At 55.4% G+C, this 20,150-nt stretch overlaps 1 protein-coding gene across 5 annotated transcripts; it reads left to right on the forward strand.

Moving 5' to 3' along the window:
• On the forward strand, positions 1–19,370 carry CACNB1 (calcium voltage-gated channel auxiliary subunit beta 1). 5 transcript variants are annotated; one of them, XM_059149105.1, is made up of 14 exons: positions 1–314; positions 2,804–2,890; positions 5,969–6,088; positions 7,349–7,471; positions 8,030–8,166; positions 8,384–8,460; positions 8,881–9,035; positions 10,131–10,211; positions 10,651–10,709; positions 10,899–11,008; positions 11,136–11,287; positions 14,542–14,637; positions 15,077–15,262; positions 17,511–19,370. In XM_059149105.1, the coding sequence occupies exons 1-14, from the start codon at positions 231–233 to the stop codon at positions 17,973–17,975; spliced, it is 1,932 nt and encodes a 643-aa protein (XP_059005088.1). In that variant the 5' UTR covers positions 1–230; the 3' UTR covers positions 17,976–19,370. The 5 variants fall into 5 exon arrangements, with proteins under 5 accessions (XP_059005088.1, XP_059005090.1, XP_059005092.1 ...); XM_059149107.1 differs by lacking the exon at positions 8,881–9,035 and adding an exon at positions 9,851–9,870; XM_059149109.1 differs by lacking the exons at positions 8,881–9,035; positions 10,131–10,211 and adding an exon at positions 9,851–9,870.
• Positions 19,371–20,150: the final 780 nt, after the last annotated feature.

A 20,150-nucleotide genomic window follows, 5' to 3' on the forward strand; every position in this document is an offset into this window, starting at 1 on the left:
GGAGCAGAGGGGGCGGGGGGAGATGCTGAGGCTTCAGGGGCGGAGGAGGCGGCGGCAGAGGAGAGAGCGGGAGGAGGGACGCGAGGCAGGAAGAGGGCAGCCGAAGGCCGGGCCAGGTGGCTGAAGCGGGCACCGGCTGCGCTACGCGGCTCTCGGTTCCGACGGCCTCTTTCATGCGCTGAGGGCGCCCGGCTGGGCCGGACCGGCGGCCGGAGGGGAGGCTCCTCTCCATGGTCCAGAAGACCAGCATGTCCCGGAGCCCTTACCCACCCTCCCAGGAGATCCCCATGGAGGTGTTCGACCCCAGCCCGCAGGTGAGGTGTGGTGGCCGGGCCCGAGGGCAAGGGGCCGCTCCCGCGGACCTTGTGGGGTCGCCTCAAGGGACGCGGGGAAGAAGGAGTTCTGTGCCCGGCGCGTAGGGGCGAGGGGCGCCTGCGTGCCCCCAGTCCCTGCCGGTTAATGATTGATGGGCGCTTGGCCTGGAGTTGGGCTGCGGTTTGGCGGAGCGGGGAGGGGACGGTCGGGCCGCCTGTCACCCTCGCCTCCGCTCCCTCGCGTCAGTGTCCCTGCTGCTCTGGTACTGGCTCCAGGGCTGGAGAGTGGGGGTGCTGGCGGGGCATCCAGGGGTTGAGGGAGCCTAGAGAGAGAGCTCAAGCAAGGGGGCGACGCAGAGCACGTTCGGGGGGCGCCAGGCGGGGGTGGGTGGGGCGAGGGTGGCACTGGGAGATGGCCGAGGCGGTGGTCAGGGCGGTGCCAGCAGGCCTTCGGAGCCGCAGACACGGGCCTTTCGAGGGTGGGGAAGGGGCCGGCCCCGGGCTAGGCCCCCATCCTGGCACCTCAGCTACATCCTCCTGTTGGACCGCCTTCCCTCCCCCAACACCCACGTTATCTTTCCTTCTCCACCCCCTCCCCCCCCCCCCCCCCAGCCTTAGAAAACGCCTCCAAAGTTTGGAAAGTTGGATGGATGCCAACTCACTGTCCTGGAGGGGAGAAAGCCCTGTTACCTGGGGGTTGGGGGGGTGTCTGCGGCCCACCCCCAGTCACACTCTGTGGGTGCCTCGGGTTATCCCCAGGAAGGGGTGTTCTTGGGTGTGGTGCGGGCCCACGGAGTGACCAGCAGGGTCTGGGGTGACTGGTCAGAGTCTAGGGTGGTCGCGCCAAGGGATTTCTCTAGGACAAGGCCATTCTCCAATCTGGCAACATCCCAAGGGTAGGATACCGTTAACTCTTTTCTTGCTGTGACCAGCCTGGAGCAACTGAAACCACCATGAAAATGTGGTTGATGGTCATGTGTTGGGGGGGTCAGGTTAGACCTAAAAATACCTCTCTTCTCCACCCTAGGCCCCTTGGAGCCTGGGAGGCAGCTGACCGGGGCCTTCCTTTCAGCTGTCCCTTGTCTCTCTGGGTGCCACTCCCTTTTTCCATCCTGGGGTGGTGGTGATGGTGTGAAAGAGAGTCTGGGGCTCACTGGAGGATTCTCTTAAGTTTGTAAGGATCCTCAGTCCTAGAGGTTGGGTGTGTGTTTGGTTTGAGAGAAGGGGCTGGGAGGGAGGAATTTTGAAGGGTTCCCAGGTACCTTTCTCTCCCATCTACCCATGCTCCTTCTTGTACTCAGGCCCAAGGAACCAGAGCCCTCAGTCTGATTATGTCTTATCTAGCTTCTTGTGCAAAGAAACTCTAGGATAGGGGCTGGGAGCAAGGGTCTGGAGGGCCTGAACCCCCCATCATCTCTCCCCAACACACTCTGGACTGGCCTGGGGCCAAGTGTGTATGCGAGTTAGGGAAGGCAAGGACGAGCCCCCTTGACAGGAGGCCTGGAAATACCTGAATGTGTGGCTGCTCAAGAGGTCAGGCAGTGTCTGCTACACCCAAGCCCAAGCCCAAGCCCAGCCAGTGAGGCTGAGCTAGCCTATCCCCCGGGCCTTGTGGGGGCTGTGTCCTAGTCTTATCTTGGGGCAGGGCCAAGGAGCATTCAGATTGATGCAGCCTGGTGGGAACTGGCTATGGGCAGTGGCTGCCAGGGGTTAGAGAGTAGAAGCTTGAGTCCTCTCCCCCTTGGGGAGAGGTGTGACCACTGTGATGATGAAGAGGGGCCAGAGAAACAGTCCAGCTGGTGTTGGTGGGGAGGGGGCCTGTGTTGTCAAACCTGCCCCCATGACTCTGGGCTGGGTTGGGGTTAGATGTTTCCTTTCCAAATACAGTTCCATGCCCCATCTCTTGCGCCCCCCTTCCCCAGAAATCTGGTTTTGGGTCTCCAAGAACTGAGAGCTGCCACTCCCCTCCCCACTCTGGGGAAAAATGAAGGCAAGATTCGGGTTCAGGATAAGCCAAGCTGGGCCCAGGTTGGCGATTCCTTGTCACTCTGGGGGCCACAGGCACAATCAGCCCCCCTCTGCTCCAGCGGAGGGGAAAAGGGCGGGGGACTTTCCCCAGCTCTCTCTGCCCCCCTCACACTGCAGGCAGCCTCTCCCTTCCCTGGAGGACTCTTGCAGCCTGCCCAGCATCTTAATTAGCTTTGCTGCCTAATGAGTCTCCAGCTTCTCAGCGCCTCCCTGTTCCCAGTCTCTCTGGCTTGGTTTGGGGGTTTCTGGGTGTGCTTCCTAAGGTTCTCTCCCACTGTCCCCCCACCCCAAGGCTGTGGTCTGGGCCCTCCCTCCCCCTGGGCTGTACCATCTCTGGAAGAAGATGGGGGAGGTGGGGCTGCTCAGATCAGGGCAGCTTGGCTGTAGCTCAGGGACTGATGGGATGAGGGTTGGGAACGGCCCTTTCTGATTCCACTCTTGTCCATTCCTGGCTTCCCCAGGGCAAATACAGCAAGAGGAAAGGGCGGTTCAAAAGGTCGGATGGGAGCACGTCCTCGGATACCACGTCCAACAGTTTTGTCCGCCAGGTAATGGGGAGGCCGGGCTGAGAGGAAGGAGGTGGGCTGCTTGGTGGAGACCAGCACTGGTGAGCTGGGGCTGAGGCTTTTCTCCAGGCACCCTCCCCCTGTCATTTGTCACCTGGCCGGAACCACCCCATCACCCTTCCCCCGGTGACCTCTCCTACACACACTGTCAGCCTGCACCCACTCCCTCAGCCCCCGCCCTGCCCCTCCCCCAGCTCCAGGCACCAGCCCCTGCTGCCTGCCTGCGTCATCTCATTCAGGGACAGCCTGGCCTGCCTCCTTCTAGCTTGCTTCGGGCTGTCACCCACTCCCCCTGCCGGCTGTCTGCTTCCATGTCCTCCCCCAGAACCTGTGACAGCGTGGGGTAGAGGCAGAGCCTAAGAGATAAGGAGCCAGGTCCTTTGGGTCCCTGGAGCCCTGGTGAGGTATGGCAAGGAGGAAGCGCCCTCCTGCCCGTCCAGCTGACTGTTCTTGACTATGCAAAGAGAAAGTGTGTTGGAGGGGGTCAGGGCAGAAGGGGGTTGGTTTTAGAGAGGACTCTAGCCCAGCACCCCTGGCTGCAGGAGGCTGGATAGCTTTCTGGGGTCTTTTCTCAGTCAGGAAGATGTCATTCTCCTCTCTCACTCTCGACCCCAGACCATCTCAGGCTCAGGGAGAGGCAGCCAGAGAACCATGTGGTTGCTATGACTACAGAGCATCTCAACAAAACCTGGTACCCAAAAAAGGCGAGAGAGCCTTGGGATCAGATGAGCAAAGGGAGTACACCAAAAGGGGAAAATGGGCAGGGCATAGGAGGGCAGAGGACAGTAGGGAGGTCAGTCCCCCACCTCCTCGGGCTGGATAGAGAGGGTGGTGCCAGGCACACCCACCGACTGATTCCAGGTTGTGGAATGAGGCCCTTTATGACTCTTCTGTCTCCACAACACTTGGCACATGTGAGCCCGGGCCTGACTTGAGAGGGTCAGACAAGGAGCCCTTCATCCCAGCATCTTCTAAGCACACAGACAGGAAGTTCTTTCTTCAGTCTTTTCCTCATCCCTCCTGTTGCAGGACTGGGCCAGGGCCAGAGCCAGGAGGAATGACGCTATGCTCGGTGTAACTCCTCTTGACAGAAAAGAGCCCTTGGTTCCTTCATTCAGTGTTTGCCCCTGCCCCCCCCCCCAAGGGCATCAGACCCCCAGCCTTCATTCCTTCCTCCTCTCAGCTCCCTAGCTCTGACCCCTAGTAGGTGGCAGGGAGTTGGGGCGGGGGGGCAGGCCTTGCCACATCTCTGAGCTAAATATACCCTAGCAGTTTGCACATGTAGCAACTCTGCTTGTAACCTGAGCCCCCTGGGGGAACGGGCAGTTTGGGCCACCCCCTAGGCCGGCAGGGCCAGGCACTGAGGGCGCCGGGATGGAGGCGCCCAGCCGGACCCTCGTAGTGGTGAGCTAGGGATGGGGTGGGAATCGGGGTGGGTGGGAGCAGGCCCAGAGGGATAGCTGATGAGGGGAACCCTCACTCTAGCCTGTCTCCTTGCCTCCTCGCTGTTACCCTGCTCCTGCCATTTCTGATATGTCTACTGGGTGCGCGTGAGTGTCTGCACGTGTGCGTGCGCGTGCGTGTGTGTGTGTATGCGCGTGTGCACGCACACATCTCTGTAAGGATCAGTAAATGCCTGTCTGCCATGCTGTCTCTGGGTCTGTTTCTCCGGCTCTCTGGGCATCTGTCTCCCTGATTCTTAGTGCTCTCATCAGGATGGGTGGAGAGTGGAGATGAGCTGGTTTTCACCCTCCTTCACTTTTGTCTTTTCCGGCTCTTATTATTGACCCCACCCCCACCCCAATCTTGCACCTTCACAAGTCTCCCATTTTTGTGATTTGGCTGGGAAAGGAGTGGGCAGCGTCCCTAGCTAATGACAGGACACTCTGGGGAAGTTGGGACTTTGTTTTCTCCCTTTCCCAGGTTCCCTAGACATTCCTGGCCAAGTGACCCTTTCATGGCCTCAGGAAGGACCCCCGACATGGGTTAGTCCAGCTCTTCCTCTGCATCCCCTCCTGCCCCTGTCCCCGCACCACCCCATTTGTGTAGATTTACACCTCCTGGCTCCTGCCCTCATGTGCCCCACACAGTCAGGGACATTCACACCTAGGGTGCCCCCTGCCTCTCCGGCCGTGCTTAGGTGCACCTGTCTGCATTCAGTTGTGCATATCCAGCACATACTGGAGAACACCCTCCTAAATGCACTTGAAGTTGCACACCCAAGCACGCCCGTGAATAAGCATGTTCATTGACACTTTGGGTCTCACCCATGCACCTGCATCCCTGAGGGAATTCCTTGTGCTCTGGGATGGTCCACATGGTCAAGGCCAGCTTCCTGGCATAGCTAGACTTGTGGACCTGCTGAGACCCTGGCAGCCAGCAGCCCTAGTATCAGAGCAAGGCCTGCCCAATGTTCTGCTCTTCACTTGCCTCTTTTGCCTGCACTACCCTATGAATCTTGGGTTCTCTTTTTAGATCTTGTAAGAGCCTGAGGATTGGGGTTCCTCTGATTCTGGCTAGGGAGGTAGGATTTTATCTCCTCTCACCTTTGAGCAGAAGATAGCAAAATTTTTGGTGGCCCCATCCTGCAGAGCACGCTGCCCGCTGCCAATGGTGCAGAGAGCTCAGGCCTGTGCTGGTGACTACTGTCCCTGGAAGGACTCAGTGGGCTTCTCCTGAGTCTGTCTCAGCCCGTGTGGTCTTGGGGACAGGGGAGGGAAGGAGGAACAGGGAGTGGAGACTCGTCCCCTGGCACTCCTCCCCTGCACTATGCCCCTATCAGGTTCCCACCCCTCCCTGGGCCCCAAGCAGCTGTCCTGGGACCTGCTTTAACCCCCTGCTTGCTGCTGTCGCCTTTCCTGGGGCCACAGTTTTCCCAGGGGCCTGCCAATCTCAGTCCCTTGTTCCTCTCATCTAAATACCACCTTTTCCTAGCCCTTGTGGCATCACGCTGGGGTGGCTGGGGCTTGAGGGATCCATGAGGGGTGGCCCCTCTGTGCCTTCCGAGGCCCAGGAGCCGGCAGGCAGTGTGGGCCCTGAGTCAGCCTGATCTGTTTTTAGGGCTCGGCAGAGTCCTACACCAGCCGACCCTCGGACTCTGACGTGTCTCTGGAGGAGGACCGGGAAGCCCTAAGGAAGGAGGCAGAGCGCCAGGCATTAGCCCAGCTTGAGAAAGCCAAGGTGAGAAATACAGAGTCAGGGGGCTGTGCTGGTGCTATTTCCCCCACCCCAGGCCTTAGAGATGGGCTGAACAGACCCAGGGTCAAGTTTTGGCCCTGACACTTCTCAGCTGGTATACCCCAAGGCCTTGATGGGCCCCTGTCTTACCCCTGTAAAATGTGGGCTATACTACTTGCCTTCATGTGTAGTATAATAGGTGCTTAATAGTGTTGCCAGACGTAATAGGAACTTGAGACTCTCCACTTCTTTCTGGAGTCCAGTGTGTCCTGGGTTGATCCTCATTAGCTGCGTGATCTCAAGCGAGCTGCTTAACCTTTCTGAACTTTGGTCTCCTCATTCATTAAAATGAAGATAATAATAGTAGTTAACATTTATTTATTTATAAAGATTTTATTTATTTGACAGAGAGAGACACAGTGAGAGAGGGAACACAAGCAGGGGGAGTGGGGGAGGGAGAAGCAGGTTTCCTGCGTGCAGGGCTCAATCTCAGGACCCGAGCCGAAGGCAGATGCTTAAATGACTGAGCCACCCAGGTGACCCTCACTTTCTAAAAAAATTTTTAAGATTTAATTTAATTTTTGTTTTTTTATAATAATCTCTTCACCCAATATGGAGCTCAAACTCACAACCCCGTAATCAAGAGTCTTGTGCTCCACTGACTGAACCCACCAGGAGCTCCTAGCAGTTAATTTCCTAAGGTTTTTGTGGTGAATAAATGAGGTAATGCTTGTAAAACATGTAACACAGGCCCTGGCACAATAAATGTAGCTGCAGTTATTATTATTATTATTGCTAATATTCTTTCCAGATGTCATTCCAGACTACTACGTCCAATCCCCAGTGGCTCCCTCCATTCTGAGAAGGCCAAATTCTATTTTTTTTTTTAAGCTGTGAAATTTAACATATAGACAGGAAAACTACTTAAACCAGGGGTGTCTGGGTGGCTCAGTGGGTTAAGCCTCTGCCTTCAGCTCAGGTTATGATCCCAGGGTCCTGGGGTCGAGCCCCACATCGGGCTCTCTGCTTGGCACGGAGCCTGCTTCCCCCTCCCTCCTCTCTGCCTGCCTCTCTGCCTACTTGTGATCTTTGTCTGTCAAATAAATAAATAAAATCTCAAAAAAAAACCCCAAACAAAACAAAAACCTACTTAAACCATTCAGTATACTTTCTAACAATCAACACAGAAAATCTCCACATCATCCCCATCCCAGTACATTGTGGCTTAACCCTCCTGTTGTCATTCTCCCTGTGCACCTCTAGACCAAGCCGGTGGCGTTTGCTGTGCGGACAAATGTCGGCTATAACCCATCTCCTGGGGATGAGGTGCCAGTGCAGGGAGTGGCCATCACCTTCGAGCCCAAGGACTTCCTGCACATCAAAGAGGTGGAGAGAGCACTCGGTGTCTGGAAGGGTGGGGGCGGGAGGGAGGTGCGGGTAGCGGGTACCAGGAGAGGGGCAGCCGGAGCTCTAGCGGAAAAAGACTTCTGAGCCTAGCAGAACTTGGCTGAATCTGCTGTGTGACCTTAGAGAAATCTCTTCCCCTCTCTGAGCCTCTAACTTTCATTGGTAAAATGGGGTGGCGATGCCGAGGTCACACGGCTGGCTATCGAGAGGGTTTGGGATGAGATCTGTAAGGGGAGTGGCAGAGTGCAGGCACATGTGGGTGTCAGCATTTGCTCCTTTTCCTGCCTTTCCAGGGCACGGTGAACCCATGGTGGGATGACGACCTGCTGGGGGTAGGGTGATCTGTGGCCTGAGTGGATACAGGTCCTGGGGTTGTTCTGAGACCTGGGGGCTGGCTCTTTGTGGCGTGAGGGGGGGTGCCACCCCCTGGAGAGGCTTGGCAGGTCCCGGGGTGGTTTCCCCCTAGGGTGGCTGCTGGCTTGCCCCTCCAAGCTCCCTCTTGTTCTCTCCCACCCCATCTGCTGTGGCTGTCCACAGAAATATAATAACGACTGGTGGATTGGACGACTGGTGAAGGAGGGCTGTGAGGTTGGCTTCATCCCCAGCCCCGTCAAGCTGGACAGCCTGCGCCTCCTGCAGGAACAGAAGCTGCGCCAGAACCGCCTCAGCTCCAGGTGTCTAGCTGGGGACCACAAGGGGGCCCTCCAACTGGGACTCGGGGACAAGGGTTGACCACTTGCCCTGAGGGCCCAGCCACCTGTGGGTGTCACCCGTGGGGCTGGAGAATCTCCAAGGGGAGTGGGGGGCAGGCAGCCTGTGAGAGAACAAGCTTCCCCCGCCCTCACGCCCACCCCTTCGCTCACAGCTCCGTTTGCCTCTCTGCCTACACAGCAAATCAGGTGACAACTCCAGTTCCAGCCTAGGAGACGTGGTGACTGGCACCCGCCGCCCCACGCCCCCTGCCAGTGGTAAGAGCTGCTGCCACCTTGGAGAACTGCGGGGGTGGGGCCGGGGAGCTCCTGGGTGGGGTGGTCTCCACACTGCCTGTCCCCTTCTTTCCATGCAGTAGGGGGCGCCCCAGTCCTGAATCCTCCAAACACACCCAGCAGTACCCCCCCCACCCACCGCCCCCTGTGAAGAGTAGGACACCCCTCATGCTGGGCCTGTTGGAGCCCATTCTCTCATGTCTCTCCTTCCCCTTTCTTTGGGAGCTCCATCTCTCTGCCTGACTCCCCTGCCCCATCCCCATTCATTTCTTCTAGCTCTTTTCCATTCACCTCTTCTTCTTTCTTTTTTCCCCATCCCATCCCTGCCTTCTGTACTTGTGTCTCCATGTCCATCCACTCCTCCCCACCTCGCCTCCCTCCTCTCTCCTGACTGCGGTCCAGGTAATGAGATGACTAACTTAGCCTTTGAACTAGACCCCCTAGAGCTAGAGGACGAGGAGGCAGAGCTCGGGGAGCAGAGCGGCTCTGCCAAGACTAGTGTTAGCAGTGTCACCACCCCGCCACCCCATGGCAAACGCATCCCCTTCTTCAAGAAGGTAATTCTTGCTGGGTTCTGGCAAGAGGGCAGGGGGTCAGGGCCCAGCTCTTTGGCAGTGGGAGGGGCTAGAACAGATTCAGATGCAGCTCTGGCCCGATTCTTTGGGGAGCATGGCCTCCTACCAAGGAGCAGGGAAGGCTGGCATGGCACCAGGAATAGGCACGTCCAGCTTAACGCACCAATCCACCCTGGCCCACCCCCAGGAAGGGATGTTTCCTGCAGTTGAAGCACCCCTTCCCTTGGAAGGCTGTACCCTCTTGCCCCAGCACCACGAGAAGCAGGGGCTGGTGGTAATGAAATTGGGATGTTCTGTATCTGCCCTCCACCCCCGCGTGTGATGGGGAGAGTGGAAGTGACCCCTCTTTATCTTTTTTGGACTCCGTGGGGCTAGGGTGGGCACATGGGGGTCTACTGGCTGTACAGTGGGACAGTTTAAGGAACGCTTACAATGGGCAGGTTGGACTGCGCTAGAGGCAGGAGATGGGGACCAAATTATGGGCTGTCACCCTTTCCAGAACTTTTCCCAAGACCCAGAAAGGGGAAGGGCATGTCGGAATATTCCCAAGTCCACTGGACTGACTGTCAGTCCTTCTCCCAGCCCTGATCTTGGGCCATCTTTGGCTCCCCCTTGGCACGGGGTCCCGTCCCCTCTCTCTGGCTCTGTCTGTCACTAACACGCATGCCTTGTTATCTCTCCTCGTCTGCCTGCTCTCCCTCCCTCTCTTGTCCTGGCTCCTTCCTTGCCCTCTGCCCCTGCCTGGGTGCCCTCCCCTCTCTCCCCCGCTCCCCACTCTTGGCAATCTCTGGACCCAGCCAAACAGAAGCAGAAGTCGGTGAGTATCACAGCTTTCTGTGTCCCCCTCTCCACCCCCTGGGATGAGCTAGTGGGACCTTCTAACACCCATTCTCGTGCCCTCCCCACCCACCCCCCCATTTCCCTCACCCTGGTTCTCCTTGGCCATCCCTCCTGATCCCCCACATCTGGGCTCTGGGAGCAGGGGGAGGAGAGGATGCATGGGGGAGCCTGGAGGCTGCGGAAGAGGGGCTAATGCCATCTCCACTGTGGGGTTCCCCCTCCCTGCTTCCACCTCAGACAGAGCATGTGCCCCCCTATGACGTGGTACCTTCCATGAGACCCATCGTCCTGGTGGGACCGTCGCTCAAGGGCTACGAGGTAGGAGCCCATAGAGGGGAGTGGATCCAGAGGGCCCCAGACCTCTAGAAAGATGCTACAGAAAGGTTCAAACTCCAGGGAGATCTCCTGGAAGGGCCCAGATTCCCAGGGTATCTCTCCAGAGGGCTACAGACCTTCAGAGAAGCCCCCAAAGGGGTCTGACCCACAGGGAGACCCAGAAGGGTCCAGTCTTCTGCCTCCCCCAAGACACCCCTGGAAGGGTCTTCCCAGAGAATCCACCTAGAAGAACCCTTGGAATCAGAGACCCCATTGGAAGTTCCTCAGACCCAGAAGGAACCCCCCACCTCCCCCAGGGGCCCATTTATCTCAGGAATTAAATAAGAAAATGGAATGTGAGGGTGTACGTACTTAGTAGTCTACCCTTCCTGAGTGGCTTTAAACACCTGACTTCCTCCCCCACCCCAACCCCCAACCTCAGGTTACAGACATGATGCAGAAAGCTTTATTTGACTTCTTGAAGCATCGATTTGATGGCAGGTAAGACCCTGGGAGCTGGCTCCCCACTCCCACTGTGGTCCTCTGCTACTGGGGATGGGCAGGGTGGGCTTGAATGATGATCCTGGGCTTCCTTGGACTGAAGGCTAGGAGGAAGGCCTGGAGCCTGGGGGCGTGGGCAGAGCACTCGAGCCCACCCTGACCTCTTACTCCCCTTGCTCCGTCCCTCAGGATCTCCATCACTCGTGTGACAGCGGACATTTCGCTGGCTAAGCGCTCGGTCCTCAACAACCCCAGCAAACACATCATCATTGAGCGCTCCAACACACGCTCTAGCCTGGGTGAGCCCACCCTGCGATGTGGGAGGGGAGGGTGGAGGGGGTGCGTCTCCAGAAGGGCTGGATTGTCCGTTGCCTCTTGGGGAGGCCCCCCTACATTCCCCCTTCCCCGTGACTCTGCGCCCCGCAGCTGAGGTTCAGAGCGAGATCGAGCGAATCTTCGAGCTGGCCCGGACCCTTCAGTTGGTCGCTTTGGATGCTGACACCATCAACCACCCAGCCCAGCTCTCCAAGACCTCACTGGCCCCCATCATTGTTTACATTAAGATCACCTCTCCAAAGGTGGGTATGAGAGCCTGACCCTAGTGGGGACAAGAGTGCTCTGGAGTTGGGTGACCTGTCTTTCAGTCCCAGCAACTGCTTATTAACTGTGTGACCCAATCTCCCTGAGCCTTATTTTCCTCCTCTGTAAAACTCCATCAAATGGACCTTGTGAAAATCGAACCTAATGTGAATGCTTAACACTTAGCAAAGGGTCTGGTATAATGTGCCCCATTATAAGTATCATTGTAGGGTCATGCAGGCCAGCCCCCTGTCTCCACTCTGGTTGACCTCCCGGCCTTGGTCCAGAAAACTGTGCCTTTTTTTGGTCACAGTGTCACCCAACTACTTGGCAGTTGGGAGGTCTTTTCTGTCATTTGATTTTGTCCCTTTTTGCTGCATTGTCCTCACTTGGACCTTGATAGAGATGAATCGGTAGGAAGGCTGATTTACTTCTTTTTTGTGTTGCAGCTCTGTGAGTTTCCCCTCCTAGGCGTTAGTGGGGATTTGAGAAACATGGAGGGCAAGTTCAGGTGAAGGATTTGAAGTGAGAAAACAGCTTAGGTTCAAGCCTTTGCCCTGGTTGACTTATTCATTCATTCATTCATTCACTTTTGTTGTTTGTTTGGTTGTTGTTTTGTTACTGAGCTTGGGATCTCTGGAGGATTTATGTAGCTTCAGCCTCAATTTCTTCCCCTGTAAAATGGGAATTAAAGTCCCTCCCTTGTTATTGTTGAGGGGATTTGAGGTAATGATGGGGAGAGCCCCCAGTTCTGTCTGATTCATGACTGACAACCAAGGGTGATAACTGTTCTGATTTTAGGGGCGCCTGGGTGGCTCAGTCATTTACTGAGGTCATGATCCCAGGGTCCTGGGATCGAGCCCCTTTGGGCTCCCTACTCTGTGGGAAGCCTGCTTCTCCCTCTCTCACTCCCCCTGCTTGTGTTCTCTCTCTTGGTGTGTCATTCTCTGTCAAATAAATAAATACAATATTTAAAAAAAAAAACTGTTCCCATTTCGGAACACACCCTATGAGCGCAACACCCAGATACCCTGACCTTTCTGAGTCCTAAGTTTCTAAGGAGTAGAAAGGGGAAGATAGGATTGAAGTCCTCCCTAGGGTGGTTGAAAAGATCTAATGAGTTAATGGATACAAAAACACTGTGTGAGCTGGGAAGTGACTGATCCTTCCATTTCTCCCAGGGGCACTGACCGAGGTGAAGGATAGGGACTCTGGAACCAGGGCACCCGGAGTTAATGAACCAGCACTGCTACTCCTCACTCTGTGCTCTTTTGACAAAGTCACCTAACCTCTCTGTGCCTATTTCCTCGCCTGCAAAATAGGAATCCTCATGTGGTGGTTGTGAGGATGACATAGGTGCAAAAAAAAAAAAAGCATGCAAAACACCCGGACCTACTAAACACTATATCTATTCTTTTTCTTTTCTTTTCTTTTTTTACTTTTTAAAAAATATTTTATTTATTTTTTTATTTGACAGACAGAGATCACAAGTAGGCAGAGAGGCAGGCAGAGAGAGAGGAGGAAGCAGGCTCCCTGCTGAGCAGAGAGCCGGATGCAGGACTCGATCTCAGGACCCTGGGATCATGACCTGAGCCGAAGGTAGAGGCTTTAACCCATTGAGCCACCCAGGCGCCCCTTTTCTATTCTCTTTTTAAAGATTTTGTTTATTTGACAGAGATAAGCGAGAGGGAACACAAGCAGGGGGAGTGGGAGAGGGAGAAGTAGGCTTCCTGCCGATCAGGGAGCCCAATGCGGGGCTCGATCCCAGGACCCCAGGATCATGACCTGAGCCAAAGGCAGGTGCTGGACTGAGCCACCCAGGCACCCCCCCCCTTTTAAAATATTTTTGTTTTGAAATAATTCCAAATCTAGAGAAGGGTTGCCAGAATAGTACCAGGAACTGCCATTCTTTGAATGCCCTTCACTCAGATTCAGTAATTTTTTTAACAGCTTTATTGAGATCATTCACATACCATTCAATTCAGCCGTTTAAAGTATATTACTTAGTTTTCTTCAGATTCACTAATTGTGAACATTTTGCCACGTTTACTTTATGTATGTGTTATGTATATGTGTATTTATATATATTTTTCCTTCCGAATCATTTGAGAGTAGGTTGAAGATACCATACCATGTCTTTATTCCTAAGTATTTCAATGTGTTTTTCTTAAGAACCAAGGACATTAATCTACATCACCACAGTACAATTGCCAAATTCCAGAAATATTTTAGTCCTTCATTTTTCAATTGCCCCAATAATGTTCTTTATGGCAATTTCTCCCTCAATCCAGGATCACATGTTACATTTAGTTGCCTTATCTCTTTAACATTCTTTTTTTTTTTTTTTTAGATTTTATTTATGTATTTGAATGAGAAAGAACTCAAGTGAGAGAGAGAGAGAGAGCACAAGCAGTGGGAGGCAGAGGGGCAGAAGGAGAGGGAGAAGCAGACTCCCCGCTGAGCAGAGAGCCCTACTTGGGGCTCAATCCCAGGCCCCCGAGATCATGACCTGAGCCAAAGGCAGGTGCTTAACCCACTGAACCACCCAGGCACCCCTCTCTTTCACATTCTTAAACTGGAACAGTTCCCCAGCCTTTCTTGGATTTTTACGACACTGCCGTTTTTGAAGAGTACAGACCACAGACTCTGTAGACTGTTCCTCAGTGTGGGTTTGCTTGATGTATGCTTGTGATGAGGCTTAGGTTTTGCATTTTGGCGTGACGTGTCTTTCAAGATGCTTGAGGTGTCCGTTGTGCTGTTGGTGACATTAAGTTTGATCATTTAGTGAAGGTCATGGCTTTCTGTTTAGTTATTATTACCATTATCATTACTGCTGTGGAGGTGAGAATAATAATAGTGGCTCCCTCATGAGATATTATCAGGACTAAACCAGCTGATCATGTGGAAAGCGCAGAACGTCGCCTGTTCGCAGCAAGTGTCCCATCAAAGATAGCTGCTGCTGTTCCCGTGCGGGTGCCTGCCTGGACAGTGAAGGCTGTAAAGGTGACAGGGATTAGGATGGTGAATCACTGCCTTTCAGAGAGCCACTTCCCAGGAGAGGCTGGCATGAGACCCGGGAGAGAGCCTGAGCATTGTGTTAGGATGGACACAGGCCTGGCGAGGTCATTTCGGAAGAGGTGGTCAGGGCTGAGAGTCATCTAGCGTCCCTCCCTCCCTCCCCAACCCTGACCTGCTTCTCTGACTTGGTGCACTGCGAGATCCCTCTAGCTCCTCTTCTCTCCCCCCAAACCAGGTACTTCAGAGGCTCATCAAGTCCCGAGGGAAGTCTCAATCCAAACACCTCAATGTCCAAATAGCGGCCTCAGAGAAGCTGGCACAGTGCCCCCCCGTGAGTGCCCAGACCCCGGGAAAGGGGGGATATTTGGGTTCTCCTGTTTCCTCTGGCCTGCATGAGAGACAGAGTCACCAGGAGCACCAGGGTGGGGTCTATGGGAGTGAACTGGTCTTCCGGGAAAGGAGCGCGGGACAGGCAGTCAGAGATGGCTTTTGAGCCCCAGAAGCCCAGTTATGTGTGGGGCATCAAGTCGGCCTCCAGACTTGGTTGCCTTATATCTAGGACGAGAGGGTTGGACTGTCTGGGTGCCAGGACCCTTTGTAGTTCTGCCAGTGTCTGTATCTGAGAGTCGTCCTCTTCCTGGACATCCAGAGGTTTCTTTTTAATTTTGTCCTTCAACCCTTTGACTCCACCCACTGCACCCAGGCCACACCCTCACCCCCTCGGTCACGCCCGGCTCATCCCAGCCCCGCCCCTAACCCCGACTCCACAGGAAATGTTTGACATCATCCTGGACGAGAACCAATTGGAGGATGCCTGCGAGCACTTGGCCGAATATTTGGAAGCCTATTGGAAGGCCACACACCCGCCCAGCAGCACTCCGCCCAATCCGCTGCTGAACCGTACCATGGCTACTGCAGCTCTGGCCGCCAGCCCTGCCCCCGTCTCCAACCTCCAGGTACAGGTGCTCACCTCACTCAGGAGAAATCTCAGCTTCTGGGGCGGGCTGGAGGCCTCGCAGCTGGCCAGGTCCGTGCCCCAGCAGCAGGAGCATGCCATGTAGGTGTCCCACCCATCTCCCCTCCTGTCCAAGGCTCGGAATTGGAGCTCAGGAAACATGGGGAAGAAGGGAAGAGGTTTATTTTGTAAAAAATGTGGTGAGTGGCAGCTTCTGGTGTCTGTGGTTTTTGATGGGATGGGGGGGTGGTGCCTCCCTGGGCCTGGCCTGTCCCACAGGACTACAGCTGCTGCCCTAAGGGCTTTTGGATATGAGGCCTGATTGGGGTATTATTATAAGACAGGTGATTAGGAGAAAAACATATGGAAGATTGATATTTTCCTTCACTAGACTTCACAGCCATTTTGTTTTTATTTTTTAAGTTTATGTTTTGTTTTGTTTTTTAAGTAAACTCTACACCCAAAGTGTGCCTTAAACTCACAACCCTGAGATCAAGAGTTGCATGCTCTACCAAGTGAGCCAGCCAGGCACCCCCCCCCCCCCCCCCCATTTTAGACCCAACAGAGCAAGGCCCGTCAGCCCCAGGCCGTTCCCACAGAGCAGAGCCATTTAACCCAGAGAAACTGTCCTTTCTCTCAGAGCCCTAATCCCAGGAGTTTCCTGAGAGGGGACCCAGAATGAAGCATCTTATGTGAGTTGATGCCCTACCTTCCATCCTTCTCCCAGTGAAAGAGATTCCAGGAAAGGCCCTCCTATGGGGGCCCTGCCCTAGGCTGGATCTCCTCCCCTGGGAGCTGCTTCCCATCTCTGAGCTCACACCATTAAGTATTTGATTCTAGATTAGAGCCAGGAGAAAGCCATGAAATCATTCTAAGACCATTGCTTTTCAGATTTGTTTTCAGTAACAGAGCTCATTTGTTCATTGAAACTTCTTCTTTTTTTTTTTTATTTTTTTTATTTTTTTTATTTGTTTGACAGAGAGGGAGATCACAAGTGGGCCAAGAGGCGGGGGGGGTGGGGGGCGCGGGTGGAGCAGACTACCTGCTGAGCAGAGAGCCCAATGCGGGGCTCAATCCCACAACCCTGAGATCATGACCTGAGCTGAAGGCAGAGGCTTAACCCACTGAGCCACCCAGGCGCCCCTGTGTACAAGCTTTTATGTGAACATACATTTCCAGTTCTCCTGGATTGATACCTAAGAGGGAAGTTGCTGGCTCATACAGTAGCTCCCTGTTTAACTTCATTGAAACTTCTAAGGAAGCTCAGTATATAGTGTCCTTGCTCTGCTCGGAGGGAGCTGGTGGCTTGGCTTCCATTTCACCTCTACAGGGACCCCTGAAGCACTTCTGTGCCCTTCCCGCCACCTTGGGTCACCAGAGAACAGTTTAGAAACTTTTGGTCTAATCCTCATCATACCACCACAGAGAAACTGGGCCTTAGAGAGGAGAGTCATTTGCTCAGGGTCACACAGCTTGAAGTGACCAGGGATGACACTAGAACCCAGGCCTTCTTGCACCCCACCCAGCTGCTTCCGTGGTGGCCGTGACCATCAGATCACCTTTATGTGGCATTTGGAGCTGAGGGTGTTGGGCTACCTCATTGTCTCTGGGGGCAGGGGAAGAGGAGGGGATTGTGTGTGGAGGGGTTTGGGGGTGGAGACCCGCCAACTTTCCCCAGGCTACTGCTTTGGTTTTTTTGCTGGGGTCAGGGCAGGAATCCTATCAATTTTGGAGACTTTGTCCTCTGGCTAGGGAATGGAGAGGGGAGGTGTGGGCCTGTGGAAGCCTGTGATTAGGGTCTGGTTTGAGCTGAAGGAGCTGGGGTTAGTGAGCTCAAGCTGCAGTCCGCTTAGTATATTTGGAAAACTGGAGCAGTGACTAACTGAATCAACCACTAACGAGTGGCAATGCTAATGAGCTGTTAATGATGATTTAGCCCGAGACAGCACTAATGACATGCATTGAGGAAGCAATGACTAATTATTCATGGGCTTTCTACCATGGTTACCGGAAGAGTTCATGGCTCCTCATGTCTTACAAAGGTTGGGTGGACATCCAGAGGTTTCTTTTTAGAGGAGCAAAGGCCCTGAGGTCTGTCCTCTGGCTGGGCTGTAGAGCCCTTTGCCCAGCTGCCCACCCCCTTTAGCCAGGCTGGATATCTTGGTGCCATCACTAACCTGCCTTGCTTTGTTGTGTCTCTCTCACCCCTGCCTGATCTGCATGGTGTGTGCTGTCCGTCTGCTAACCAGGGACCCTACCTTCCTTCCGGGGACCAGTCGCTGGAGCGGGCCACCGGGGAGCACGCCAGCGTGCACGAGTACCCCGGGGAGCTGGGCCAGCCCCCAGGCCTTTACCCCAGCAGCCACCCACCAGGCCGGGCAGGTACCCTGCGGGCACTGTCTCGCCAAGACACGTTTGATGCCGACACTCCTGGCAACCGAAACTCTGCCTACACGGAGCTGGGAGACTCATGTGTGGACATGGAAACGGACCCCTCAGAGGGCCCAGGGCTTGGAGACCCTGCAGGGGGCAGCACCCCACCGGCCCGGCAGGGATCCTGGGAGGATGAGGAAGAAGACTATGAAGAGGAGCTGACCGACAACCGGAACCGCGGCCGGAATAAGGCCCGCTACTGCGCCGAGGGTGGGGGTCCCGTTTTGGGGCGCAACAAGAATGAGCTGGAAGGATGGGGGCGAGGTGTCTACATCCGCTGAGAAACAGAGGCCACGCGGTGGGGGGTGGGGAAGGGCTCTGAGCCCTGGGGAGGTACGGGACCGAGGGGCTCGCCACCGGGGGTGTATCTTTCCTCCAGGGGGCGCTGCCTCCCTCTCAGATGCCTTCACCGGATGTTTGGGGTTTCTTTTGCGGTAGCATCCTAGCTCCCAGGATTCCCTTAAAGTCTGGTTGTAGGTTTTCACCTCCCTGATGTGGATGCATGGGGGGATGCCCACCTTTCTGCAGTGTCCCTTTTCCCCCGCTTCAGGGGGCTCTCTCCCCTCACTCCCAGAGAAAAGGTGCACTTCCTTAACTCTTTCTACTTGGGGCTCTTTATGGGGGTCCTAAATGGGGTAGCCCTTTCTTTCCCCAACCTGGAGTATTTGGGAAGGGTGAGGGGGCTTTTCCTGGAGAGGGAGAGTGTAGACTCCTTCTCATGAGGGCTGTCTTCCCCAAACCCCAGATCCAGGGTCCCTCCCCGTGCCCACCTCTCTCCCAGCTTCCTGGCACCATTGTCTGGTGGGTGAAAGGTAGAGAATGGAAGCCCCATGGGGAGCTTGTCTTGGGGAGTTGTCTGGGTAGAGAGCGCAGGCATCAAATGTCCTGACCTTTGCTGGAGCCCGACCCGGACCCCTGAAGAGCGGGCAGCCAGAGACCCTGCTACCCACCCCTCCACATCCATGCCTCGGCCTTCGCCCACCCCAGGAATGAGCTTTGCCTACAACCTCCCTTGCCTACTGCCATCAGAAGAGGAGGCCCCTCTGTGTCTGAGCTCCCGACCCCGTTTCATCTGGGTATGGCACCCGTGGAACACTAGTCCGCCTCATTTTGAAACCAAAAAACTGCTCCTTCACTATCACCCGGAGGCCCCAGGGGAGAGGCCCTGCAGGTTGGTGCCCAAGAGGTGATCACCACCCCAGGGGTCATCTTGGGACCTCGGATCTCCCCTGGGGGGCTTGGCTGCTGCTGCTGTTCTATTTGCCTCTTGTGATCCTGTCCTATACCCATGTCCACTCCCCCCAGGAGAGGCCTTGGTATCCTCCCGGCCTCCCAAGTGTTCCTCAGCCTAGCATCCCTCCAGCCCAGCAGCCCTGCCCCTCCCCAGCACCCAGCTGGGCCAGAGAGAGCCGATTGTGCCAACGAGGACTGGGCCCTGCCCAGCTGCCCGCCTCAGGGATGGGCCCCTCACGCCTGTCTCGCCACCTCCTGTGCCAATGTTGTCCCACCCCCCCACTGGGGGTGGGGTGCAGCTTCCACTCACTGGTTAGAAGACACCACTGCCCAACCTTCCTCCCTCCCTGTCTGGTGTCCTGTGCCCCCATCTGTCTGTCTGTCCATCTGTACTCCCCTAGAAGTATTTGGCCACATATAAAACCGCCGTCATGTCCTTTGCAGCCGCCTCCAGAGCCTGGTTCTTTGTTCCTGCCATGCAGCAAGCCTGGCCCCCGTGGGAGCTGCATGCAGGGGAGTGTGAAGGGGCGGGTGTGGGAGGAAGCTGGGCCCCGAGCTGGTTATTCAACAGGATAGAGTGCTTTGTTTTGCAGCTCTCTCAAGCATCACGGTCAAGGCTGATGGGAGCTATGTGGCCACTTTCAGCCACAGCTTCCCATCAGCCCCAAGTCTTACCTATTCCCCCATAAGTAGAGCCTGAGAAAATGGGAGACTGAGGTGAAGTGGGGTGTTGCAGGCATTACTCAGTGGGTGAGATCCAGTTTTTCTGCCCCTGTGGGCTCAGCTGCCGACCAGCACCTCCTGAGAGAGAGTGGCTGAGTTCCTGAGTTCCGTCTGGTGCCCTTCTCCACTGATGTCCTAGCTGACCAGTTTTGGGGGATGAAAGAGGTCTACTTTGGGGGGGGGGCAGGGAATGGGGGCCACCCCAGCCCCAGCCCGATAACATCAAGAGTGAGAAAGTCAGCAGGTGTCTGTGTCAGTTCTGTCATCACCAGCTGGCAGGATGTGGACCCCGGACTGCTGTCACTGCTGGCCTGTGTATCCTGCCTCACGTGGCACTCAAACCATTTCTCCACTCTCCTTGTTTCTGGGGTGGTGGACCTGGAGGACTAGAGCTCCTGGGTCCCTCACCTGAATGCTTTTGCCCTAAGTGCATGTGGGAATGGGGAGTGTAGAGGTGAGAGGTTAGCAGGTGCAAGGAAAGGAACTGGGCAGGTCCACAG

This window comes from Mustela lutreola, chromosome 15 (genome assembly GCF_030435805.1).
Source record: "Mustela lutreola isolate mMusLut2 chromosome 15, mMusLut2.pri, whole genome shotgun sequence".
NCBI lineage: Eukaryota > Metazoa > Chordata > Mammalia > Carnivora > Mustelidae > Mustela > Mustela lutreola.